General features: G+C 49.8%; 1 protein-coding gene across 2 annotated transcripts in view; it reads right to left on the bottom strand.

Annotated features, from left to right (window-relative positions):
• mdc1 (mediator of DNA damage checkpoint 1) overlaps positions 1-26,897 on the bottom strand; it is a 77,459-nt gene that overhangs the window by 24,483 nt on the left and 26,079 nt on the right. Inside the window, exons 9-16 of one of the 2 annotated variants that reach the window (XM_041213008.1) lie at positions 25,683-25,769; positions 22,337-22,423; positions 18,424-18,474; positions 12,512-14,301; positions 8,707-8,898; positions 5,819-6,001; positions 3,502-3,627; positions 2,653-2,763 (exon numbers count right to left, since the gene is read on the bottom strand). In XM_041213008.1, coding sequence (XP_041068942.1) covers positions 2,653-2,763; positions 3,502-3,627; positions 5,819-6,001; positions 8,707-8,898; positions 12,512-14,301; positions 18,424-18,474; positions 22,337-22,423; positions 25,683-25,769 — 2,627 coding nt within the window. Of the gene's footprint in view, positions 1-2,652; positions 2,764-3,501; positions 3,628-5,818; positions 6,002-8,706; positions 8,899-9,017; positions 9,526-12,511; positions 14,302-18,423; positions 18,475-22,336; positions 22,424-25,682; positions 25,770-26,897 lie in introns of those variants that run through there. The other variant, XR_005946035.1, reaches the window with a different exon arrangement.

Below are 26,897 nucleotides of genomic sequence, written 5' to 3'. Positions count from 1 at the left end.
TGCAGGACAGAGGGAGAGTGAGATTACAGTGAGGACAGGCTGTGTGGGGAGATGGTGCTGCAAGGATGAGGGAGAGTGAGATTACAGTGAGGACAGGCTGTGTGGGGAGATGGTGCTGCAGGGCTGAGAGAGAGTGAGATTACAGTGAGGACAGGCTGTGTGGGGAGATGATGCTGCAGGACAGAGGGAGAGTGAGATTACAGTGAGGACAGGCTGTGTGGGGAGATGATGCTGCAGGACAGAGGGAGAGTGAGATTACAGTGAGGACAGGCTGTGTGGGGAGATGATGCTGCAGGGCAGAGGGAGAGTGAGATTACAGTGAGGACAGGCTGTGTGGGGAGATGGTGCTGCAGGGCTGAGAGAGAGTGAGATTACAGTGAGGACAGGCTGTGTGGGGAGATGATGCTGCAGGGCTGAGGGAGAGTGAGATTACAGTGAGGACAGGCTGTGTGGGGAGATGGTGCTGCAGGGCAGAGAGAGAGTGAGATTGGAGTGAGGACAGGCTGTGTGGGGAGATGGTGCTGCAGGACAGAGAGAGAGTGAGATTACAGTGAGGACAGGCTGTGTGGGGAGATGATGCTGCAGGGCAGAGGGAGAGTGAGATTACAGTGAGGACAGGCTGTGTGGGGAGATGATGCTGCAGGACAGAGGGAGAGTGAGATTACAGTGAGGACAGGCTGTGTGGGGAGATGATGCTGCAGGGCAGAGGGAGAGTGAGATTACAGTGAGGACAGGCTGTGTGGGGAGATGATGCTGCAGGGCAGAGAGAGAGTGAGATTACAGTGAGGACAGGCTGTGTGGGGAGATGGTGCTGCAGGACAGAGTGAGAGTGAGATTGGAGTGAGGACAGGCTGCGTGGGGAGATGGTGCTGCAGGACAGAGGGAGAGTGAGATTACAGTGAGGACAGGCTGTGTGGGGAGATGGTGCTGCAGGGCTGAGAGAGAGTGAGATTACAGTGAGGACAGGCTGTGTGGGGAGATGGTGCTGAAGGACAGAGGGAGAGTGGGATTACAGTGAGGACAGGCTGTGTGGGGAGATGATGCTGCAGGGCAGAGGGAGAGTGAGATTACAGTGAGGACCGGCTGTGTGGGGAGATGGTGCTGCAGGACAGAGGGAGAGTGAGATTACAGTGAGGACAGGCTGTGTGGGGAGATGGTGCTGCAGGGCAGAGAGAGAGTGAGATTACAGTGAGGACAGGCTGTGTGGGGAGATGATGCTGCAGGGCAGAGGGAGAGTGAGATTACAGTGAGGACAGGCTGTGTGTGGAGATGGTGCTGCAGGACAGAGGGAGAGTGAGATTACAGTGAGGACAGGCTGTGTGGGGAGCTGATGCTGCAGGACAGAGAGAGAGTGAGATTACAGTGAGGACAGGCTGTGTGGGGAGATGGTGCTGCAGGACAGAGAGAGAGTGAGATTGGAGTGAGGACAGGCTGTGTGGGGAGATGGTGCTGCAGGGCAGAGAGAGAGTGAGATTACAGTGAGGACAGGCTGTGTGGGGAGATGATGCTGCAGGACAGAGGGAGAGTGAGATTACAGTGAGGACAGGCTGTGTGGGGAGATGGTGCTGCAGGGCTGAGGGAGAGTGAGATTACAGTGAGGACAGGCTGTGTGGGGAGATGGTGCTGCAGGGCTGAGGGAAAGTGAGATTACAGTGAGGACAGGCTGTGTGGGGAGATGGTGCTGCAGGGCTGAGGAAGAGTGAGATTACAGTGAGGACAGGCTGTGTGGGGAGATGGTGCTGCAGGGCAGAGAGAGAGTGAGATTACAGTGAGGACAGGCTGTGTGGGGAGATGGTGCTGCAGGGCAGAGGGAGAGTGAGATTACAGTGAGGACAGGCTGTGTGGGGAGATGATGCTGCAGGGCTGAGGGAGAGTGAGATTACAGTGAGGACAGGCTCTGTGGGGAGATGGTGCTGCAGGACAGAGGGAGAGTGAGATTACAGTGAGGACAGGCTGTGTGGGGAGATGGTGCTGCAGGGCAGAGAGAGAGTGAGATTACAGTGAGGACAGGCTGTGTGGGGAGATGGTGCTGCAGGGCAGAGGGAGAGTGAGATTACAGTGAGGACAGGCTGTGTGGGGAGATGTTGCTGCAGGACAGAGAGAGAGTGAGATTACAGTGAGGACAGGCTGTGTGGGGAGATGATGCTGCAGGACAGAGGGAGAGTGAGATTACAGTGAGGACAGGCTGTGTGGGGAGATGATGCTGCAGGACAGAGGGAGAGTGAGATTACAGTGAGGACAGGCTGTGTGGGGAGATGGTGCTGCAGGACAGAGAGAGAGTGAGATTGGAGTGAGGACAGGCTGTGTGGGGAGATGATGCTGCAGGGCAGAGAGAGAGTGAGATTACAGTGAGGACAGGCTGTGTGGGGAGATGGTGCTGCAGGGCAGAGGGAGGCTGATACCGGAGTGAGGATCGGCCGCCAATAACTATTACTGATGATCTCACACATCCAATCAAAAAGAAGACCCCAGAATTCCAATTAATAGGGAATTCTGATTGGTAGGGTGCTGGATAACAGAAATTTTACCAAGGTTTTTCTTCCTATTTTCAGCACAGGTCCCTCCTTGACCTTTAAAGCTCTTGTAGCTGCAATATTCCAGTCCTGATGGACAATAAGCCGTGTGCAGTCAGTACAGCACAGCAAGCCTCACCTTGTATGTTCTTGGCATCTTGGGCAGTATGGTTGCTCCACTACACTTAACGATACTCTCCATCTGGCTTGGCTCAGGTAGCACTCCTGGTGTCACGTGGACCCGGTAATCCTGATGGGATTTGGAAAAGAAACAATCAAACCAGTCGCACTTTGGCCCCCACAACACAGTTGGCTTTTATTATATAATTAAGTTGCCACAAAGTTTTAATATTAAATGTTACTGGAAGTTTGTAAACTGCACCCTGCCCCCACTGCCCCAACCTCTTCCAGTCTGCCTGGTGGGAGAAATCTGGCCTTTGTCAGTTTTGTCTCATTGATACCACAAACCCCCACCCGCTCCTCCCAGTTTAATGAATAGGTTCGGCCGCATTTGGAGCACCATGTGCATTGTTGGGCACTGTTAGAGTGCAGTCAGTGTTGATTTATCAGGGAGACGATAAGTTAGGTAGAACTTACAGACAGAAACAGGCCATTTTGTCCAACACTCCACGCCAGTGTTTACATATTTATTTATATTTTCCGTCATACTACTTATCAGAAGTCCTATGGAAGGGAATGTAAATATACGGCTTCAGAGCACGACATCGACTAATCAAATTCCGTCTCAAAGTTTCTCCAGCCACTCCAGCGTTGGTCTGACCTTCTCACACGGATGGGCAGGAATGTCAGGCATACTCCCATCATTCCGGATGCAAAATTATGGTGCACAAGATCCTCCTTCCACCTTCCCTCATCTCACCCTATCAGTCTATCCTTCGATCCTCTTGTCCCACATACTTAGCTTCCCTCTCCCACAGCCTTGCTAATAGTTATCCTCTCCTGGGTAACGCGCAGTATGTTTACTTACCTGAAGTAGCGGCTGCTTCTTGGCTTTTTGTAGGGAGTCAGCCAGCCTGAAGTTGAATTTCTGCTCTTGGTCATTGTCCTTAACCAAGAACCCACTGGAGGACAGAAAGCAGCTGCTCTTTCCACACTTGTCCAGGATTTGAGTAGAATTGAGAGAGAGAGAGAGAGAGAAGACCCAACTAATGAGAAAACAAGGAATGAGACAAAAAAAAATACCACAAGCTATGTAGGGACAGCAAAAATAGGCTCATAGGCAATGCAACTAAAGCAGCCCTTGCTTCGTTCAGTTATGGTAATTTGTTCAGGGTTCAGTCATTTGCACTCTTACCTTGGAGTCAGAAGGTCTGGGGTTCAAAGGATATGGGGAATGGGCGAGTAAGAGGTGTTGAAGCCGAAGGTCGACAATGATTATATTAAATGGTGGGGTAGGCTTGATGGGCCGAATGGTGTTCTCCCGCTCCTTCAGCCTGCTCAAGAAACTTCGGAGGGTCAGTGCTGAGGGAGTGCTGCGCCGTCCGAGGGTCGGCACTGAGGGAGTGCTGCGCTGTCCAGGGTTGGCGCTGAGGGAATGCTGCGCCGTCCGAGAGTTGGCGCTGAGGGAGTGCCGCGCCGTCCGAGGGTCAGCGCTGAGGGAGTGCCGCGCCGTCCGAGGGTCGGCGCTGAGGGAGTGCCGTGCCGTCCGAGGGTCGGCGCTGAGGGAGTGCTGCGCCGTCCGAGGGTCGGCGCTGAGGGAGTGCTGCGCCGTCCGAGGGTCGGCGCTGAGGGTGTGCTGCTCCGTCCGAGGGTCGGCACTGAGGGAGTGCTGCGCCGTCCGAGGGTCGGCACTGAGGGAGTGCTGCACCCTCCGAGGATCAGCACTGAGGGAGTGCTGCACCCTCCGAGGATCAGCACTGAGGGAGTGCTGCACCCTCCGAGGATCAGCACTGAGGGAGTGCTGCACCCTCCGAGGATCAGCACTGAGGGAGTGCTGCACCCTCCGAGGATCAGCACTGAGGGAGTGCTGCACCCTCCGAGGATCAGCACTGAGGGAGTGCTGCACCCTCCGAGGATCAGCGCTGAGGGAGTGCTGCGCCGTCCGAGGATCAGCGCTGAGGGAGTGCTGCACCCTCCGAGGATCAGCACTGAGGGAGTGCTGCACCCTCCGAGGATCAGCACTGAGGGAGTGCTGCACCCTCCGAGGATCAGCACTGAGGGAGTGCTGCACCCTCCGAGGATCAGCACTGAGGGAGTGCTGCACCCTCCAAGGATCAGCACTGAGGGAGTGCTGCACCCTCCGAGGATCAGCACTGAGGGAGTGCTGCACCCTCCGAGGATCAGCACTGAGGGAGTGCTGCACCCTCCGAGGATCAGCAATGAGGGAGTGCTGCACCCTCCGAGGATCAGCACTGAGGGAGTGCTGCGCCGTCCGAGGATCAGCGCTGAGGGAGTGCTGCACCCTCCGAGGATCAGCACTGAAGGAGTGCTGCACCCTCCGAGGATCAGCACTGAGGGAGTGCTGCACCCTCCGAGGATCAGCACTGAGGGAGTGCTGCACCCTCCGAGGATCAGCACTGAGGGAGTGCTGCACCCTCCGAGGATCAGCACTGAGGGAGTGCTGCACCCTCCGAGGATCAGCAATGAGGGAGTGCTGCACCCTCCGAGGATCAGCACTGAGGGAGTGCTGCGCCGTCCGAGGATCAGCGCTGAGGGAGTGCTGCACCCTCCGAGGATCAGCACTGAAGGAGTGCTGCACCCTCCGAGGATCAGCACTGAGGGAGTGCTGCGCCGTCCGAGGATCAGCGCTGAGGGAGTGCTGCACTGTCTGAGGATCAGCACTGAGGGAGTGCTGCACCGTCCGAGGATCAGCACTGAGGGAGTGCAGCACTATTGGAGGAACAGTACTGAAGAGGCTTTAGAGGTGACATCTTTTATTGGTGGTTTTGATGTTCCAGAGAGAACTGCTCTGGTCTTTTCCAAAACAGTACAATGGAATCTTTACGCCCAACCGAGGGGCTGGGTCTCTGTTTAACGTTTCATCTGAAAGACGGCACCTTGAGCAGTGCAGCACTCCCTCAGTACTGGCCAATGTCAGCCTAGATTTTGTTCTCAAGTCTCCACCTTTTTTTGACTCACAGGCAACAGTGCCACCCACCGAATCACAGCAACATCTTGGGAGCTCCTGGGAAGGAATGAGTTCAAGTTGGAGACTGAACTAGGGAGTTGAGGAGGAATCTCCATCTCCTCCCCCAGGCTGATTAATAGTGGCCGTGCAATGTCAGGTCAGACAGGATCTGACTCAGCTTCAATGCCAATACAAGGTTTAAAATGAAATAACTCACCTTGTTCAGCCACTCTGGGGTCACCACAGGGATCCCTCTGGCAACGGCACACAGGAACTTCACTGTACGCCGAATCCGGTCGGTGACTAAGTGTGTACTGTCATGTACTGACTCCACCACCTCCCCTCCGAGCTGTTTGATCACCTTCACCCCATTCTCATCGACCAGACCGGTGAACATGATCTGAGAGTAAAGAGTGAGAGAGAGAGTGTGAGGGAGATGGTGGGAGAGAGGGAGGGAGAGAGGGTGGGTGGGAGAGAGGGTGGGTGGGAGAGAGGGTGGGTGGGAGAGAGGGTGGGTGGGAGAGAGGGTGGGTGGGAGAGAGGGTGGGAGGGAGAGAGGGTGGGAGGGAGAGAGGGTGGGAGGGAGAGAGGGTGGGAGGGAGAGAGGGTGGGAGGGAGAGAGGGTGGGAGGGAGAGAGGGTGGGAGGGAGAGAGGGTGGGAGGGAGAGAGGGTGGGAGGGTGAGAGGGTGGGAGGGAGAGAGGGTGGGAGGGAGAGAGGGTGGGAGGGAGAGAGGGTGGGAGGGAGAGAGGGTGGGAGGGAGAGAGGGTGGGAGGGAGAGAGAGAGGGAGGGAGAGAGGGTGGGAGGAGAGGGAGAGGGAGGGAGGGAGAGAGGGAGTGGCAGAGGGAGGGGGAGAGGGAGGGGAGAGGAGGGAGAGGGAGGGAGAGGGGGGGAGAGAGGGGGGGAGAGAGGGGGGGAGAGAGGGGGGGAGAGAGGGGGGGAGAGAGGGGGGGAGAGAGGGTGGGGAGAGGGAGGGGGAGAGGGAGGGGGAGAGGGAGGGGGAGAGGGAGGGGGAGAGGGAGGGGGAGAGGGAGGGGGAGAGGGAGGGGAAGGGAGGGGGAGAGGGAGGGGGAGAGGGAGAGGGGAGGGGGAGAGAGGGAGGGGGAGAGAGGGAGGGGAGAGGGAGAGGGAGAGGGAGAGGGGAGGGGGGAGAGGGAGGGGGAGAGGGAGAGGGAGAGGGAGGGGAGAGGGAGGGGGAGAGGGAGGGGGAGAGGGAGGGGGAGAGGGAGGGGGAGAGGGAGGGGGAGAGGGAGAGGGGAGGGGGAGAGGGGAGGGGGAGAGGGAGAGGGAGGGGGAGAGGGAGGGGGAGGGGGAGAGGGAGGGGGAGGGGGAGAGGGAGAGGGAGAGGGAGAGGGAGAGTGAGGGGGAGAGGGAGGGGGAGAGGGAGAGGGAGAGGGAGAGGGAGAGGGAGGTGGAGGGGGAGAGGGAGGGGGAGAGGGAGGGGGAGGGGGAGAGGGAGGGGGAGAGGGAGGGGGAGAGGGAGGGGGAGGGGAGGGGGAGAGGGAGAGGGAGGGGGAGAGGGAGAGGGAGAGGGAGAGGGAGAGGGAGGGGAGAGGGAGGGGAGAGGGAGGGGGAGAGGGAGGGGGAGAGGGAGAGGGAGAGGGAGAGGGAGAGGGAGAGGGAGAGGGAGGGGAGAGGGAGGGGGAGGGGGAGAGGGAGGGGGAGAGGGAGGGGGAGAGGGAGGGGGAGAGGGAGGGGGAGAGGGAGAGGGAGAGGGAGAGGGAGAGGGAGAGGGAGAGGGGAGGGGAGAGGGAGAGGGAGAGGGAGAGGGAGAGGGAGGGGGAGAGGGAGGGGAGAGGGAGGGGGAGAGGGAGGGGGAGAGGGAGGGGAGAGGGAGGGGGAGAGGGAGGGGGAGAGGGAGGGGGAGAGGGAGAGTGGGAGGGAGAGAGTGGGGGAGAGAGTGGGGGAGAGAGTGGGAGGGAGAGAGTGGGGGAGAGAGTGGGGGAGAGAGTGGGAGGGAGATAGTGGGGGAGAGAGTGGGAGGGAGAGAGGGGGGGAGAGAGTGGGGGAGAGAGGGGGGGAGAGAGGGGGGGAGAGAGGGGGGGAGAGAGTGGGGGAGAGAGTGGGGGAGAGATGGGGGGAGAGATGGGGGGAGAGATGGGGGGAGAGATGGGGGGAGAGATGGGGGGAGAGATGGGGGGAGAGATGGGGGGAGAGAGGGGGGGAGAGAGGGGGGGAGAGAGGGGGGGAGAGAGGGGGGGAGAGAGGGGGGGAGAGAGAGGGTTGGAGAGAGGGGGAGATAGGGGGGGAGAGAGGGGGGAAGAGAGAGGGCGGGAGAGAGGCGGGGAGAGAGGGGGGGAGAGAGGGGGGGAGAGAGGGGGGGAGAGAGGGGGGGAGAGAGGGGGGGAGAGAGGGGGGGAGAGAGGGGGGGAGAGAGGGGGGGAGAGAGGGGGGGAGAGAGGGGGGGAGAGAGGGAGGGAGAGAGGGGGGGAGAGTGGGGGAGGGTGATAAGTTGAGAAGGTCGAATCCCTTAAAAATCAGGTCAACACTGGAAGGCTTTCGAAACTAATAAACTGCTTAGAAGGTCATGAAGGCTTGGATGAAGGGAGGGGAGGGTTTCTGTTCAAAGATATAATCATCAACATGTGTGAAATGAAGCAAATGATAGCACGTCAAAAATTAATTTATCCGAGATACGTTTGCAATTAAGAAAACCCTAACAGGATAACCTGGAGTCTCTCATGCTAGGCTCTATCATTAATACATTAAACAGCGCTGAACTAGATGTGACCAGGATACCCTGGAGGCTCACAGGCTAGGCTCTATCATTAATACAAGTCCTGCATTTAATGGTGTTACCTTCCAGTAATGTGATGCTTGCCGTCTCATGATGGTGCGCTCACTCCCCGTGATGTAATGTGATACTCGTTCTCTGTGATTTGAAGCTATACTTGTCCCCCCCCAATGACGTGACGCTACACTCGCTCTCCATGACAAGATGCTTCAGGCACCTTGTTAACCACCACACACCTTGTGAGATCCGCTAAGGTTATATTATGGAAAGAGGCGGGAGGCTTTCTTGGCAGCAGGCACACCTGGATGCACTAAATTCCACACGTGTTAATAGAAATGCCCTCGTGAACACAGTCACACTCTGCAGCTCACCTTAGGTGGAGCGACGCTGTCTGGGAGAGATCGTGAGGACGAGTGAGGAGGCAGCCGGCATGCTGTGCGGCGGGTTTTCACCTGTGGTGGTGTGCTGGTTTCCTTCTCACTCTCTGATGGACTAGTTACCCGAGTGCGTCGCTTACATCCAGATGCCAATCCCGTCTCCTGTGAAGGCGACTGTGCACGTTCCTAAACAAAACAGGGAGAGAAGCGAGTGCTTTAGCAAGCTTACGAGCTGCGGGAGTTTATTCTTAAGGTAAAGATGACAGATCGTCTTTACGGTTTCCTCTTCTCCTTCTCATGCTTACACGCTCCGCTTTCCACAGTGAGATGGAATCTCCTACATCGGGCACACAAGTCGGCTAACTGCTTTTCTTTCAAGCCTTTGGCAATTTTCACACCAGCTTTTCTGAAGGCACTACCACAAAGCTACCAGCAGGCTTCCTGTGCAGCACTCGAGTGCCCATGCAATGCGTGCCGGATATTTTAACAGTGGAGCTGGCGTCAGTGGGGAGCCTGTGCCTGCTCTCAGCAACATACAGTCTTTGCAGCCAAATCTGGTGACTGCCGACGAACGCCTCAGTTGGTCCCACTCTGCAATCCGAGTAAAGGGGCCGCAGGTTCAAACCCCACTCCTGGCCTCGAGCACACGACCCAGGCCAACATCTTAGCACAGTGCTGAGGATGTGCTGCATGGTCAGAGGTGCCATCTTTCACGCGAGATGTTTAGACTGAGGCAGACACAGCTTCTTGGCCGTCCATCTCACTGCTGATTGCAAGACCTTTCTGTACATCAACTCGTAGTTATTACAGTGCCTGCAACATAGTAAAACACCCAAAGGCGCTTAAATGGAAGAAATTATCAAACAAAATCCAACAACCAAGCCACAGAAGGAGACACGAGGACAGGTCACCAAAAGCTTGGTCAAGGATTAAGCTTTTCAGGAGCATTTTGAAGGAAGAAAGGGAGGTGGAGGGGTTAAAGGAGGGAACTCCAGAGCTTGAGGCTAGCTCACAGGGAGCAGAGTAGGGATAATGAGGTCATTTTCATGTTGGGGAGCTGTAACTTGTGGTGTGCTACAGGCATCAGTGCTGAGGCCTCAGCTATTTATAATCTATATCAATGACTTGGATGAGGGGACCAAATGTACGGTTGCTAAATTTGCTGATGACACCAAGATAGGTAGGGGAGTAAGTTGTCACGAGGAGGTAGAGAGTCTGCAAAGGGGTGCAGACAGGTTAAGAGAGGGTACAAAAATTTGGCAGCTGGAGTATAATGTGAGAAAATGTGAACTTGACCACTTTGGCAGAAGCATGGACAAGTAGCTAAATGGAGAGAGACTGCCGAACTCAGTGGTACAGAGGGATCTGGGTGTCCTGGTCCTTGAATCAGGAAAAGTTAGTATGCAGCTATAGCGAGTGATTAGGGAGGCAAATGGAAATGTTGGCGTTTATTGCAAGCGAAATGGAATATAAAAGTAGGGAAGTTTTACTGCAGCTGTACAGGGATTTCATGAGTCCACATCAAAACTGTGTAAAGTTTTAGTCTCCTTATTTGAAAAAAGCTATAACTGCATTGGAAGCAGTTCAGAGAAGGTTCACTCAACTCATTCCTGGGTTGAAGGGCTTATCTTATGAGGAAAGGTCAAACAGGTTGGTCTTATACCCATTGCGGCTTAGAAAAATGAGAGGCGATCTTATTGAAACATATAAGAGCCTGAGGGGATTTGATAGGGTAGATATCAGGAGGATGTTTCCACTTGTGGGACAGACTAGAACTAGAGGACACATTTTATGAATAAGAGGTCTCTCTTTTAAGATGGCGAAGAGGAGAATTCTTTTCTCCCAGAGGGTCGTTAGGCTGTGGAATTCTTTTCCCCAGGAGGCAGTGGAGGCTGGGTCACTGAATTTATTCAAGGCCGAGTTAGACAGGTTTTTGGTCGACAAAGGAGTCAAGGGCTATGGGGGGCAGACAGGAAGATGAAGCTGAGACCATAATCAGATCAGCCACGAACTTACTGAATGGCAGAAGGGCCGAATGGCCTACTCCTGCTCCTATTCCTATGTTCCTCTTAAGGCCTAGGCAACTGAGGGCACAGACGCCAATGTTGAAGCAACAGAAATCCAGGATGCACAAGAGGCCAGAATTTGATGAGTGCAGGTATCTCGGAGAGTTGTGGGACTGGAGGAGATTACAGAGATAGGGAGGGACAAGGCCATGGAGGGATTTGAAAACAAGACTGAGTATTTTAAGATTGAACTGTTGCTTGAGCAGGAACCAATGTTAGTCACCGAGCACAGAGACATACACTCACTTCCTTGTGCTCAGTGTACTTTGAAAATCAATTGTCATCTGTGGGGTGCTTTGGGATATTGTAAACATGCAACACATCATCTAAATTCAAGGAGTTAGGGGCAAGGAAGCCCTACTTCATTTTAACCCCCATTCGCTAAAATATGAACATATGAATTAGGAGCTAGAGGAGGCCACTCAGCCCCTCAAATCTACTCCGCCGTTCAACAAGAACATGGCTGACCTGATCGCAACCTCAACTCCACGTTCTTGCTTACCTATGAGAACCTTCAACCCCCTTGCTGGTCAAGAATCTATGTCTGCCTTAAAAACATTCAAAGGCTTTGCTTCCACCATCTTTTGAGGAAGAGAGTTAGTTCCAAAGACGCACGACCCTCCGAGAGAAAATAATTCTCCTAATCTCTGTCTTAAATGGGCGACCCCTTACTTTTAAACAGCGACCTCTAGTTCTAGATTCTCCCACAAGAGGAAACATCCTCTCCACGTCCACTCTGTCAAGGCTCCTCAGGATCTTTATCATCCATAACTTGCTTCACCGATTGATGTCAGCTAACAACATACTTGCTGCACCAGGCAGTGATCCATTCAAATCAGCCAAAATAAAAGAGGCATCGTTTTACAGAAATTACATTAAACTCATACAGAACTTTGGCTAGGCCACATGGGGATGAGCGCCACAGTTCCAGTCTTCATACAAGTAAAAGAACATGGAAAACACAAAAAATAGTTTAAAATCTAGGTCACTGTTTAAAAATAAGGGGTTGCCCATTTAGGGCAGAGATGAAGAGAATTTTTTTCTCTCAGAGGGGAGTCAGTCTTTGGAACTCACTCTTCCTCAAAAGGCGGTGGAAGGGGAGTCTTTGAGCATCTTTAAGGCAGAGGTAGGTAGATTCTTGATAAGCAAGAGGGTGAGAGGTAATCGGGGGTCGGCAGGAATGTGGGGTTGAGGTTACAGTCAGATCAGCCATGTTCTTATTGAATGGGGGAGCAGGCTCGAGGGGCCGAGTGGCCTACTCCTGCTCCTGATTCGTGCGTTTATACAAGGATGAATACAGGGTAATACTGTCAGGAAAAGCTGATTAATCTGGGGCTGTCTTCTTGCGGAAAAGAGAAGGCTGAAAGGTAGCCAGATATAACTTCTTCAAAATTATAAAAGGGTTCGATAAGGTAGGTGAAAAGGAGATGTTTCCACTTGTGGTGGAAATGAAGATCAGGGTCCATAAATATAAGAAAGTCACTAATGAATCCAGTAAGAAATTCAAGAGAACCTTCTTTAGGCAGAGTGTAGAAGGAGCATAGAACTCGCTGCCACAAGGAATGGATGAGGTGAGCAGATTGGATATATTTAAGGGGAAACTACATGAGTATTTGGAGGAGAAAGGAATAGAAATATAAGTCGATGGGGTTTGATGAAATAGGGTGGGGGCAGGAACACCATTGGATCGATCGGCCTAGTGTGTGCTGCAAATCTCTGTCGGACTCACTGACCTGCTTCCTCCTGCCTCTACCTCTCCCCGCTGGGGACTGTTGTGGTGAGCCATCGGTTTGGGGAGAGTCCTCCACACTCTCAGCCTGACTTACTGGAGCAGCCACAGGCCTCCTCCTGCCTCTGCCTCTCCCTGCTGGGCGTTGCTGTGATGAGTCATCGGTTTGGGGAGCTTGTTCATCGCTCTCAGCCTGACTTTCTGGAGCAGCCACAGGCCTCCTCCTGCCTCTCCCCACTGGGGGTTGCTGTGATGAGCCATCGGTTTGGGGAGCTTGTTCAACGCTCTCAGCCTGACTTTCTGGAGCAGCCAAGGACCTCTTCCTGCCTCTGCCTCTCCCTGCTGGGTGTTGCTGTGATGGACCATCGGTTTGCGGAGCTTGTTCAACGCTTTCAGCCTGACTTTCTGGAGCAGCCAAGGACCTCTTCCTGCCTCTGCCTCTCCCTGCTGGGTGTTGCTGTGATGGACCATCGGTTTGCGGAGCTTGTTCAACGCTTTCAGCCTGACTTTCTGGAGCAGCCAAGGACCTCTTCCGGCCTCTGCCTCTCCCTGTTGGGTGTTGCTGTGATGGACCATCGGTTTGGGGAGCTTGTTCAACGCTTTCAGCCTGACTTTCTGGAGCAGCCAAGGACCTCTTCCTGCCTCTGCCTCTCCCTGCTGGGCGTTGCTGTGATGGACCATCGGTTTGGGGAGCTTGTTCAACGTTCTCAGCCTGACTTTCTGGAGCAGCCACAGACCTCTTTCTGCCTCTCCCTGTTGGACGTTGCTGTGATGGACCATCGGTTTGGGGAGAGTCCTCCACGCTCTCAGCCTGAATTTCTGGGGCAGCCACAGACCTCTGCTTGGCTCTGCGGCCTCTGACAGTGGCAGCCTGGGGGCTTTCCTCCCCCGGGGGGCCTCGGTCGTCATCCGTAGTGGACACAGAGACGGACTTTGGCCTGCCCCTGCCTCTCCTGGGCCCAGCCTGCGACCCGTCTACTGGCGTGGCTGCAGCGGCCTTGGCGCTCGGCTCAGGGGCTTTCCGACGCTGACGCCGTCCTGCGTCACTGAGCCTCGCAGAGCTCGACTTGCGCTGTTGGCTTTGGTCTCTGGGGATGGCCGAATCCTCCGTCTCCGTGACACTCGGTCTCCTGGTGCTCCGTCTGCTGCTCATCACATTCGGAGCTGAATCTGAGGCCAGGTTTTGGCTGCTGCGTTCCTCAGTGTCAGGACCGGCCACTTCACCTCTGCCAACTGATGGCGAATCTCCACTCTCTTGTACCAGTGACCTCGTCGTCTCTCTTGAAGCCTCTCCGTTCACCACCTCCTCACTGGCCTTGGCTGGCTGCTGTTCTGCTGGAGACAAGGAGTTCACTTCCTCATTCGTTTGCCAGCCACCGCCTCCCTCCCTGGCCTCTGGGGTCGCCAGTTGATCCGTTGCTGCCAGAGGATCTATGCTGATCTCTTCTTTGGGAGCAGCTTCCAGCAGACTCCAGCTGGTCTTTGGTGGACTGTCGGGCTGGTCTTGCAATGTGGGGGCTGGGCAATCCTCGGAGGGTGAGGTGGGCACTGTCCCTTCAGCGTCTCCTGACTCCTCAGCACACTCCACCTCAGCGGCCGGGCTGCGAAGGCAGAAGGGCTGGGTTTCCTCATTGGCCCACCCGTCTTCCGGATTAGACACTGCAGGTTCGTCCACGCTGGGTTCCGAGCCATCCCCCAGCTCACGTGCGGCTGCAACAGGACACAGGGTAGCAGCAGCAGCCGTGAATGGCTGCGTGGCCTCTTCCTCTGTATTGCTCGCTGCTGCACTGTTACCTGCGGAAGAACAGAGTAGCTGCGTTATTCTTTCTAAAGTGTTTGCAGCTTTCTGACTTCTCTCACAGCTCAGTTGCGAAAACCACAATTGTTTTAATAGAACCAGGCTACAGGTTCCCTTCCCACTCTGCAGTTGCTTACAGGTGTCAGCTGTGGACCAATGGGCAGCACCTCTCCCCTCAGCATGAGCAGGTCAAGGCTACAGGTCCTACTCAAGAGACGTTTTAAAAAATATATTCATTCAATCGGGTGTGGGTGTTGTTGGCAAGGTCAGCATTTACTGCCCTTGCTGGGCCATTTCAGAGGGCAGTTAAGAGCCAACCACATTGCTGTGGGTCAGGAGTCCACGTGTAGGCCAGACCGGGTAAGGACAGTTGATTTCCATCTCTGACAGCAATCAGTGAACAGGACGGACAATCTGATGATTTCACGGTCACCATTACTGATGCTACCCTTTTATTCCAGATTTATTTAATGAAGCGAACGTAAATTCTCCCAGCTATCCTGATGGGATTTGAACCCATGTCCCCTGATCATTGGTCTGGGTTTCTGGATTACTAGTCCAGTAACATAATCGGTGTGCTATCCTAAACATTCAGCAGATTGAACGCATATTTCAAATTGAACACATGTTTCAAACTGATGTTCCTATTGCGGTGCTGAGAGAGTGCTGCACCATCAGAGACCCTGTCTTTGAGGGGAGCTGTTAAACCAAGTCTGCCCTCTCAGGTGGATGCAAAAGGTTCCCATGGCACTATTTCGAAGGTGGTCAGGGGAGTTCTCCCGCGTGTCCTGGCCAATACTTATCCCTCAACCACCATCATTTAAAAAACAGGATACTTGGTCATTATTCCATTGCTGTCTGTGGGAGCTGCCTGTGTGCAAATTGGCTGCCATGTTTTTCCTATATCACAAAAGTGTTTACATTTCAAAAGTACTGCACTGCCTGTGAAGCAGGATCACAGAATTTTAACAGCATAGGCGGCCATTCGGCCCATCATGTCTGCACCGGCTCTCCAAATGAGCATTATGACCTAGTGTCATTGCCCTGCCTTTTCCCCGTACCCTTGCACATTGTTTCTATTCAAATAATCATCTAATGTCCTCTTAAATGCCTTGATTGAACCTGCCTCCACCATAATTCCAGGCAGTGCATTCCACACCCAAACCACTCGCTGCGTGAACAAGTTTTTTCTCATGTCACGCTTGCTTCTTTTGCAAATCACTTTAAATCTAGGCCCTCTCGTTCTTGATCCTTTTACGAGTAGGAATAGCTTCTCCCTATCTGCTCTGTCCAGTCCCTTCAAGATTTTAATCATTTCTATCAAATCTTCTCTCAGCCTTCTCCTCTCCAAGGAGAACAGTCCCAACCTATCCAGTCTATCCTCATAGCTGAAGTTTCTTATCCCTGGAACCATTCTTGTAAACCTCTTCTGCACTCTGTCCAATGCATTTCACATCTTTCCCATAATACGGTGCCCAGAACTGTACATAATATTCCAGCTGAGGTCTAAGGAGTGTCTTATATAAATTCAGCAATGCCTCCCTGCTCTTCTACTCTATGCTCCTATTAATAAAGCCCAGGATACTATATGCTTTATTAACTGCTCTCTCCACCTGTCCTGCCATCTTCAATGATCTATGCACATATAGACCCAGGTCTTTCTGCTCCTGCACCCCCTTCAAAATTTCACCCTTTATTTTATATTGTCTGTCCATGTTCTTCGTACCAAATGCATCACCTCACACTTCTCCACATTGAACTTCATCTGCCACCTATCTACCCACTCCACCAACTTGTCTATATCCTCTTGAAGTTCCACACCATCCTCCTCGCAGTTCACAACACTCCCAAATTTCCTAACATCTGCAAACTTTGAAATTGTTCTCTGCACACCAAGATCTAGATCATTAATATAGATCAGGAAAAGCAAGGGTCCCAATACCAACCCCTGGGGAACTCCACAAACCTTCCTCCAGCCCGAAAGATATCCATTGACCATTAATCTCTGCTTCCTATTTTTCAGCCAATTTTGTATCCATTTTGCTACGGTCCCTTTTATTCCATGAACAATAATTTTTCTTACAAGTCAGTTGTGTGGCACTGTGTCAAATGCCTCTTCAAAGTCCTCATTGACCTTTCTTGTTACCTCTTCAAAAAACTCCAGCAAGTTAGTTAAACACGATTTCCCCTTTAGAAATCCATGCTGGCTCTTCCTTATCAACCCATGCTTTTCCATGTGACAACTAATTCTATCCTGAATAATTTTTTTCTAGAATCTTGCCCACCACTGAAGTTAAACTGGATGGTGTGTAATTGCTGGGCTTATCCGTATAACCTTTTTTGAACAAGAGTGTAATGTTTGCAATTCTCCAGTACTCTGGAACCACCCAGTCTAGGGAAGACTGAAGGATTGTGGCCAGTTCCACTGCAATTTTTCCTCTCACTTCCTTCAATATCCTTGGATGCATCTCATCTGGTCCCAATGCCTTGTCAATTTTATATACTGACAGTCTATTCAACACTTTCTCCTTATCAATTTTGAACCCTTCCAGTGACAGAGTGACAAACGAGGTAACTCTGTCACTGGAAGGGTTCAAAATTGGGACCAGATGAGATGCATCCAAGGATATTGAAGGAAGTGAGAGGAAAAATTGCAGTGGAACTGGCCACAATCTTTCAGTCTTCCCTAGACTGGGTGGTTCCAGAGTACTGGAGAAATGCAAACATTACACTCTTGTTCAAAAAAGGTTGTGTGGATAAGCCCAGCAATTACACACCAGCCAGTTTAACTTCAGTGGTCCCTCAGAGGAGTACAGTCAGAGCCAAGTTTGTGGCACCACGAGCGGCTCGGCCGTAGAGGAAACATCCGCTCCACGTCTACCTTGTCTATCCCCTTTAGCATTTTATATACCTCAATTAGATCTCCTCTCATACTTCTAAACTCTAGCGAGTATAGGCCTAAACTGCTCAATCTCTCCTCATAAAAGAAGCCCTGCATCTCTGGAATCAATCTAATCTAGTGATTAAGCCAGTTATCTAATTCAATAGTTGCAGCTGCAAGCAGAGCCTGTATTAGCTCTGTTTTAAGGCTGGACTAAAACTCTCCCTCCTCCAACCCTAACAGCAACTTTCAGCTAACTGGTAAATCAAAGAAAGACTAGACTTTAGATAGAATTAACCCTTAATTTAACCCTTAAACTCCCTCAGTCACCAAACTCCAACTGAAGCTCTCTATTGCTGCCAAAAACAGCACTCCAAAGCAGCATTCTGGGACATCCTGACAGGCACTGTAGAATTGTGAATTTATTCTTCTTTTCCTGGGGAAAGTGTCATATACCCTGTGAGGGAAGCACTGCTCAATAACTGGCAGGTAGAAGCTAGTATGAAAGCACCCAAGGGATGATGCCTCACAGGAAAAAACCTTAATAGTGATTCAAACCCCTCCAACATCAGGGCATAGCCATGTCACATTTCCAGGACAGAACTACACAGGCTTTGTGATGTGATCATTTATAACCACTACAAGATTATCAGACATCAGACAGGGGAAATCGTAGCATAGTGGTAACGTTACTGAACTAGCAATAATGTCACTAGTCTAGTAACAATGCCACTGGATTAGCAATCCCAAGGCCCAGCTAATACTCTGGGGACGTAGGTTCAAATCCCAGCATGACAGCTGCTGGAATTCAAATTCAATTAATAAAATCTGGAATTGAAAGCTAGTCTCAGTAATGGTGATCATGAAACTATCATCGATTGTCGTAAAAACCCACCTGATTCACTGATTCCCTTTACAGAAGGAAATCTGCCGTCCTTACCTGCTCTGGCCTACATGTGACTCCAGACACACAGCAATGTGGTTGACTCTTAACTGCCCTCCGAGGTGACCTAGCAAGCCACCACACAGTTCAAGGAGGGGATAGGTAACAAATGCTGGTCTTGCCGGCAACACCTACATCCTGCAATGGAACAAAAAATATAGCCAGGAACTGAAGCTCACCACATGAAAAATCGCAGACTTGAACTCAGTATGACACTGCGCCCAGACGCTGCACCGCCCCTAGAGCATTACTGTTTAGTACAGGTTGGAAGATCGTTCCGATTCTCTTGCTTACCCTTAGAGTTTCCAAGTTGACTCCCATGACCAAAACCAGAAGTAAATGGCTCTGGAAAAGGAAAAAAATTATGCAAGACACTGAAAATAGTGCAGTAGAGAATCAGTCTTTATCATTATTCCACAAACCCGGGACGTAGAAAACCGAAACCAGCAGCTCAAGAAAAGGAATCTAGTTGCCTGAACCCCACTGGATGCACTTAACTCTTGGACAATAACGAGCCAATGTTCAAATCTTCATGAAGTAGGCCAACGTTCTTGTCTTCCTTTTGAATCTCTAAATATCCTGCCAGCATTTTAAATCTGAGAAGCCATTAATGGACACCTCTTTAAAAACCTCCATAAAGGTGGTTCTTAAAGCAAAGGAAAGGAACAACCTCCATTTGCATCATATTTCTCACAACGTCAAATCCTGAGGCCACGAAAGGCATTATAGAATGCAAATTCCTTCTTTTGTCTTGCCAAACCACAGACACGAAAGGAAATTGGAATCTCTTCCACTGCCACTCTCAGCAGCCATCAGATAATTCAGCAACAATGTTCCCTCTAAGCTATGCGAGTGCCTGGAACATACTGCACAGTGCAACAAAGCGGTTGCACACAACCCAATGTTCCCTTTAAGATGCACATCAAAGGATCACAACAATTTCTACCGCTATTTTTTCCATGGCCAATCAGAGACAACTTGCCAACCAATCAGCACCCTTTTCTCCTGTAGTATAAATTGATCCTTTGAAATTTGGCATTTGTGTTTGTCCTGACGAGTGCAAGATGGTAACATGTCTCTTTCTTCAGCACAGAGTATTGAGACGTCCAGTCGTTGTCAGGAGCGCTTTTTAAATGCGAGTCATTCTTTCATTTATTTCCAGCATGTTTTGCTTTTGTCTCTTGCTTTTATTCTTCCCAAATTAATACAAATTTAAGAAAAAAGACAGCTCCTCTAAACTGCCTCCTGGTGGCACTGCTGAGTAAGAGGTTCTTTCAAGCTTTATGATCAAACAAAAGAAGCCACTTTTTTCTTCTCCGCCGATGCTGCCAGACCTGCTGAGTTTTTCCAGGTAATTCTGTTTTTGTTGTAGAAGAAGCCACTAGCCATACTGGGTCAAAAAACAAAGGGGTTTATTCAATTCAAAAAACTAAAAGACTTTGAAGTTGAATAGGAATTATATGCAAGATCCTCTAAAATCATTTAAAGGCTGACTCAAACCACTTCATTGTAACAATAAAAGGGATTTCAGATGATTATTAGGATGGCCATGAAAGATGACACTAATTTACAAAGTAGATACTCAAAGTCTTCCTCGCAGTTTTCCCACCACAGATTTTCAGTTAAGGATGCCAAGGCCTTAGAAAGATTGCAGAGGAAAGGGATTTACCAGAAGGCCACCAGAGATAAGGGACTTCAGTGATGTACTGGGATGGGAGAGTCTGGGGTTTGTGCTCTGTACTGAAGAGAAGGTTAAGAGGAGATCTGGTAGAAACATTTAGAATCATGAATATAGGGTAAACAAGCAGAAATTACTTCCAGTGACAGAAGAGCCAGTAACCAGAGGAGGCAGGTTTAAAGAGACTGGCAAATGAGCCATGGCAGGAAGGGGTTAGGCAGCTCAACCCCACCTTCTCAAGGGCAATTAGGGAGGGGCAATAAATGCTGGCCTTGCCAGCAATGCCCGCATCCCTCAAACAAATAAAGCGAAAGATGAGGAGACTTCTCTTTTAAGACTCACAGCGAGCTAGGATGCTCTGGAAAGCACTGACTGGAAAAGTGCAGTAAGCTAATTCAACAGCATATTTCAAAAGAGAACTATATCAATATTTGAAAGGGATAAATTTGCTGAGCTATGGGGAAAAAAGGAGTGGGGTTAATTGGACAGTTCTTTCAAAAAAAGATGACACAAGGGGAAAGATGGTGGTGTAGTGGTAATGTCACTGGACTAGTAACAGGCTCATGCTCTGGGGATGTGGGTTCAAATCCCACCACAGCAGCTGATCACTGAGGGGGCCAAGCAACCCAGGCAACAGAAAGAAAATTGAACAGGGATCGAATTAAAGTCTGTCACAGTTCTAGCGATCTACAAACCAGTATTGATAGAAGGCAGCTCAGTTTAAAAAGAACACACGCACTATATAATTTTTTTCTAAAAATTTGGAACTACCTGATGGGTTCAGTTAGTGAAAGCAGGTTGTGATGGAGGACATTCAAGTCCAAATTCAGGACTTCATGGCCACGGAATGTGCGTTCATAAAGTGGCCAAACAGGTGGGTTACCAGCCTGTAAATCCTTCTGACACGCCTGATGGCAGGCGCTAAGAGTGGGAGAGTTTCCTGCTCACAGCCACACTGCAGAAGGAAACAGCAAACCACTGCAGCACTTTGCCAAACATAGTCATGGACCAATCCAATGGAAGTCCGTGGTCACCAATGCCCTCTAAGGGGAATGGCACCTGGAGGAGGAGAAGGATGGAGACCGAACAGGGAGGTAATAGTGAGGGTATAACTGGCCTTAGCACCACAGCTGGTTTGAGGGATGGGAAGGGACAAAAACAAGGGGCTCCGGCTTCCAATTATTAGTTGTTAGTCTGCGGAATTCTCTTCCCCAGCGAGCAGTGGAGGTTGGCTCATTGACATTCAATGGCATTACCATCGCTGAATCCCCTACCATCAATACTCTAGGTGTTGCCATTGGCCAGAAACTGAACTGGACTAGCCATATAAATACTGTGGCTGCAAGAGCAGGTCAGAGGCTAGAAATCCTGTACGAGTAACTCCCCTGACTCGCCAAAGCCTGTCCATCATCTGCAAGGCATAAGTCAGGAATGTGATGGAATACTCCCCACTTGCCTGGATGAGTGCAGCTCCAACAACACTCAAGAAGCTTGACACCATCCAGGACGAAGGACCCCACCCACAAACATCCACTCCCTCCACCATTGACGCACAGTAGCAGCAGTGGGTACCATCTACAAGATGCACTGCAGGAACTCACCAAGTCTCCTCATACAGCACCTTCCAAACCCACGACTTCTACCATCTAGAAGTATAGGGGCAGCAGACACATGGGAACACCACCACCTGGAAGTTCCTCTCCAAGCCATACACCATCCTGACTTGGAAATATATCGCCGTTCCTTCACTGTCGATGCGTCAAAATCCTGGAACTCCCTCCCTAACAGCACTGTGAGTGTACCTACACCACATGGACTGCAGCAGTTCAAGAAGGCAGCTCACCACCACCTTCTCAAGGGCAACGAGGGATGGGCAATAAAAGCTGGCCTAGCCAACGGTGTGCACATCCCATGAACCAATATATAAAATATATATTCAAGGCTGAATGAGACAGATTGATGACTGAAACAGAGTCAAGGGTTTTGGCAAGGGAGACAGGAAAGTAGAGTTAATGCCACATTAGATCAGCCTTGGTTTTATTGATTGGTGGAGCAGGCTTGAAGGGCTGAATGGTCTGCTCCTGTTCCTAGTGTTTGTGTCCTTGTGGATTGTGATTTCAGTTAGTGTGTCAAGTTTGAACTGGACCCAGAGCTTTGACATAGTTCATGGAGGCGGTGTGTTCTATGGATACAACACAAATATCCAACAGGAGGCCATAAACCCCAAGTGCCTGTAATTCTGCAAGGTTATGTCCATTTACACTGCATTGATCTATCATGTCTCAAAGACAGCCAATTACAGAGTATTATAGAGCCTATGTTGGGGAGGTTGCATCCATTGAGAAATTAGATTTTGGCCCATAATTATTTCTTCCCATTCCTGCATCCATCGGACCCCACAGAAACACCCAACGGTCATTTCTTGAGCAATACGTGAGACTTATATCTGGGCACAGGTCTGACACTGAAAATATCCCTCAGCTCAAAGTCACAAACTCCACCATGGGTACAGAAAAATCAGAATCTTACTTTTGAAACTTTCTTTACCGAACATTGGAGATTGGTTGATTGGTTGTGTGGCCTCTTCCTCTGTGTTGCTCACTGCCACAGTATTATCTGACGGAAGAACACAAGGTGTGTGATCAGACGCGGTCTCTGAGTCAAATTATTTCTTACTAAAACAAGCATGATTTTCAGGATTCTCCTACAGCTCGATTGCTAAGGATAGGAGTGCAACAATGTGCAATTTTATGGCACCTTTTAACACAGAGAACATTCCAAGACACCTCACAGAAGCTGATCACAGAGAAACATAGGAACAGAAGGCAAATCAGCCAGTGAATGCTCTGCATTCAATACGATCATGGCTGATCGAACACTTCAATGCCTCTTAGCCACGCTATTCCCATAACCCTTTACGTTATTGTTAATCAGAAATCTACCAATCTCTACCTTAAACATACTCAATGACTGTGCTTCCACAGCCCTCTGGAGTAGAGAATTCCAAAGATTCACAACCCTCTAAGTAAAGAAATTTCTCCTCATCTCTGCCCTAAGTGCCTTCCCCCTTATTTTGAAATTGGGTCCCCTGGTTCAAGATTCCCCAACCAGGGGAAACATCTTGCCTGCATCTAACCTGTCTATTCCTTTAAGTATTTTGTAGGTTTCAATGAGATCACCTCTCATTCTTCGAGACTCTAGAGAATACAGGCCCAGTTTCCCCAATCTGTCTTCATGAGACAGTCCCGCCCTCCTCAGAACAAGTCTGGTGAACCTCCACTGCAATAATATCCTTTCTGAGGTAAGGGGACCAAAATTGCACACAGTACTCCAGGTGTGGTCTAACCAAGCTTCTGTACAATTGAAGCAAGACTTCACTACTCCTGTATTCAAATCCTCTTGCGATAAATGTTAACATTCCATTAGCCTTCCTAATAGCCTGCTGCACCTGCATGTTAGCCTTCAGTGACTTATGGACAAGGACACCCAGTTCCCTTTGTACATCTACACTTTCTAATCTCTTACCAGTTAGGAAATACTCTGCATATCTATTCCTGCTACCAAAGTGGATAAACTCACATTCTTCCTCATTATATTCCATCTGCCATGTTCTTGGCCACTCAGTAAGTCTGTCCAAATCCTCTTGTAGCCACTTTATATTTTCCTCATCACACATTCCCACCTAGCTTTGTATCATCCATGAACTTGGAAATATTACATTTGGTCCACACATCCAAGTCATTGTGAACAGCTGGGGGCCAAGTACTGATCCTTGAGGTACCCCACTAATCACAGCCTGCCAACGTGAGAATGACCCGTTTATACCTACTCTCTGTTTTCTGCCTGTTAACAGATCCTTAACCCATGCCACTACATCACCTCCTATCCCATGTGCTTTTATTTTGCTGATCAACCTCCTGTGGGGGACTTTGTCAGAAGCCTTATGAAAAATCCAAGTGTACTACATCCATTGACTCTCCTGTATCAATTTTGTTAGTAACATCCTCAAAAAACGCCAACAGGTTCGTCAAACATGGTTTCCCATTCGTAAATCCATGCTGACTATGCCCAATCAGATCATGAATATCCAAGTATCCATTTATCACATCCTTCATAATAGATTCTAGCATTTTCCCTACTACTGTTGTACGGCTAACAGGCCTGTAGTTCGCTGTTTTCTCTCTCCCTCCCTTCTTAAATAGCGGGGTGACAATTGCTACCTTCTAATCTTCAGGAACCATTTCAGAATCTATAGAATTTTGGAAAATGATCACCAATGCATCCGCTATCTCTAGAGCAACCCCTTTCAACACTCTAGGATGCAGTATATCAGGTCCCGGGGACTTAGCAACCTTTAGTCCCATTAATTTCTCCAATTTAACCTCTTTCTTTACTAATTTCCTTCAGCTCCTGATTCTCCCATGTCCCTTGGATCTCTAAATCTGGGAGATTTCCTGTAACTTCCTCAATGAAAAGACACAAAGTAATCATTTAGCTTTACCATTTTTCTATTCCTCATTACGAAGTCTCCTGACTGCATACAGCACTTTACACTTTTTCAGAACGTTCCAAAAATGCTTCACAGCCAATGAAGTACTTTTGAAGAGTAGTCCCCGTGATAATGTAGAATAGTACTGGAGGCGTGGTGAAAAATGACCAGCGTTGAGGAGAATTTGAAAGGCAGAAAGATACAGAGGGTCAAGCAGAAGGTTCAGAAGGGCAAAGCTGGGATAGCCAAAAACTCTACCACCAAGGCAAATGACAGGTCTTGTGGTGGAGACACAGCAAAGGTACACACGAATGGCCAGAACTAGAGAGCCAGGCAGTTTGGGCTAGGGAGGATGGACAAAAGCAGGACAGGGAGAGTCCCTGGAAGAGTTTTCAAAGGAGAACTGGATTTTAACTTCAATGCATTGAGGAACTGAGCACCCAGTGGAGCTCAGAAAGGGCACTGATGATTAACGAGTGACACTTAATGCAAGAGTTAGCATGAGGTGAAACTCAGAGCTGACTCTGGACATCATTTTAGACAAAAATCTGGGTAACAAAAGCATGGACCACCCCACACATGTTAACAGATCATTTATCTCGTTGTTTGCAGGACCTCGCCATGCACAAGTTAACTGTCATGCTTGCCTTTAGGACAAGTGACAACAAGCAAAAAATAATTAATTAGCTGTAATGCACTTTGGGACGGTCCTGGTGTTATGAAAGACAACCATAAGTTGTTTTCTTTGCTCTGCAATGGAGGTGAGATAAGGGCAAAGGTGGAGATAGAATAGAAGAAATGGTTGCAGCAAAGCAGGAGGCCATTTGGCCCATTGTGACCATGTCAACTCTCTGCAACAGTAAATTCAGCTAGTCCCACTCTCCCACCTTTGTCCTGTAGCCCTTCAAGACTTGTTTTCCCTTCATTTAACGATCCCAATCCCTTCTGCAAGGGATTGTGGTGATGGTTAGGTGCCAGGCTTGAATTTTGACAGAGCTGGTGAAGGCCATGTACAGAATGGGTTAGATGCTGAATAACACTCCCCCTACAAATATCCAACAAGAGGCGATAACTCTGAATGCCTGTATTACTGAAAGGTTATTTCCATTCATGTTGCACGTGTCCAACTTGTCGCTAACGCTTGCCAATTTGGTTTTCAATTACTGAGTCCACATTGCAAAGGCTGCACTCAGAGGAAAACTAGAATTTTTTTTATCCCATAGTTACTTCATCCCATCCCTGCATGTGTCAGACATCACAGAAAATACCAGTGGTCTCTCCATGAACAATACATGGAGCTTAGATCTGGGCACAGGGTCTGACACAAAAATTCTCTTTCAGCTCAAAGTAACAGATTCCGCCACAGGTACTTTGTCCAAAACTTACCTTTGGAAGTGCCTTTGCTGGAAGTTGGAGATTGGAAGGTGATTGGCTGCGTGGCATCTTCCTCGGTGTTGCTTGCTGTCATAGTATCTGCGGCAAAACAGAGCAAGTGCATGATTGGACTCTGTTCATGTGACATCATTTCCAACTGAAATATACCCAGTTTTCAGGCTTCTCCTACAGCTCAAGGCTAAAGAGAAGAACACAATTCTAACACAATCAGACAGGTTCCATGTCTGCTCTAAACTGAGTTGATTCACTTTCTCTACAAGGTACTTACAAGGTGTCAGCCGTGGTTCAGTGGCTAACACACTTGCCCCTGAGTCAGACAGTCGCGGGTCCAGAGACTTGAGAACAGAATCTAGGTTGACACTCCAGTGCAGTGCTGAGTGAGTGCTGCACTGCCAGAGGTGCTACTTTCTGAAATGTTAACCCATCTGCCTTCTCAAGCGGATATAAAGATCTCATTGCACTATTTCAAATAGCAGCAGTTCTCCCTGGTACTCAGAGGTTATATTCTTCCCTCATGAATGTCGCTAACAGCAGATTATCTGGTCATGATTCCTATGCCGTTTGTAGGGCCTTGCTGTACACAAAGAAGCTACCATGGTTTCTTAGATTACAACAGTGATTATATTTCAAAAGTACCACATTGGCTGTTCAAGGGTTTGGGATGTCATGAAAGATACTGTAAAAAAAAATAGTTCTTTTTTTCTGCAATGGAGGGGTGGTAACAGCAGAGCTGCCAAAGAAGCAGAAGCGATGTGAGAAAAAACTTTTTCATGCAGTGAGTGGTTAGGGTCTGGAATGCACTGCTCGAGAGTGTGGTGCATGCAGGTTCAGTTGAAGCATTTAAAAGGGTATTAGACTGTTACCTGAAGAGGTGGAATGTGCAGGGTTACAGGAAGAAGGTGAAAGAATGGAACTGAGTTAATTTGAGCATTGCTGAAAAAAGATAAATTGCTGATGTTTTTTGAATTGCACTCATCAGGACAATTCACATGAATGCCAATATAAAGGAAAATAACAAATTTATACTGTTTGAGAAGAGAGTGCCGATTGGTTGGCAAGTAGACTCTGATCAGATCATTTCACACTGCATATTGCGCAAACTCATGAACAAGCCTAAGGCCGTCACTTTCAACCCTTCAAAGTGCCCAGTCTACCTCAGATTACCCTGGAAGGGCAAGGTATCTCAAATATTTGAGCAACAGGTGA

Source organism: Carcharodon carcharias, chromosome 19, assembly GCF_017639515.1.
Source record: "Carcharodon carcharias isolate sCarCar2 chromosome 19, sCarCar2.pri, whole genome shotgun sequence".
Lineage (NCBI taxonomy): Eukaryota > Metazoa > Chordata > Chondrichthyes > Lamniformes > Lamnidae > Carcharodon > Carcharodon carcharias.
Note: the sequence above shows the minus strand (reverse complement) of the source record. Positions and strands in the feature narration are given on the sequence as shown.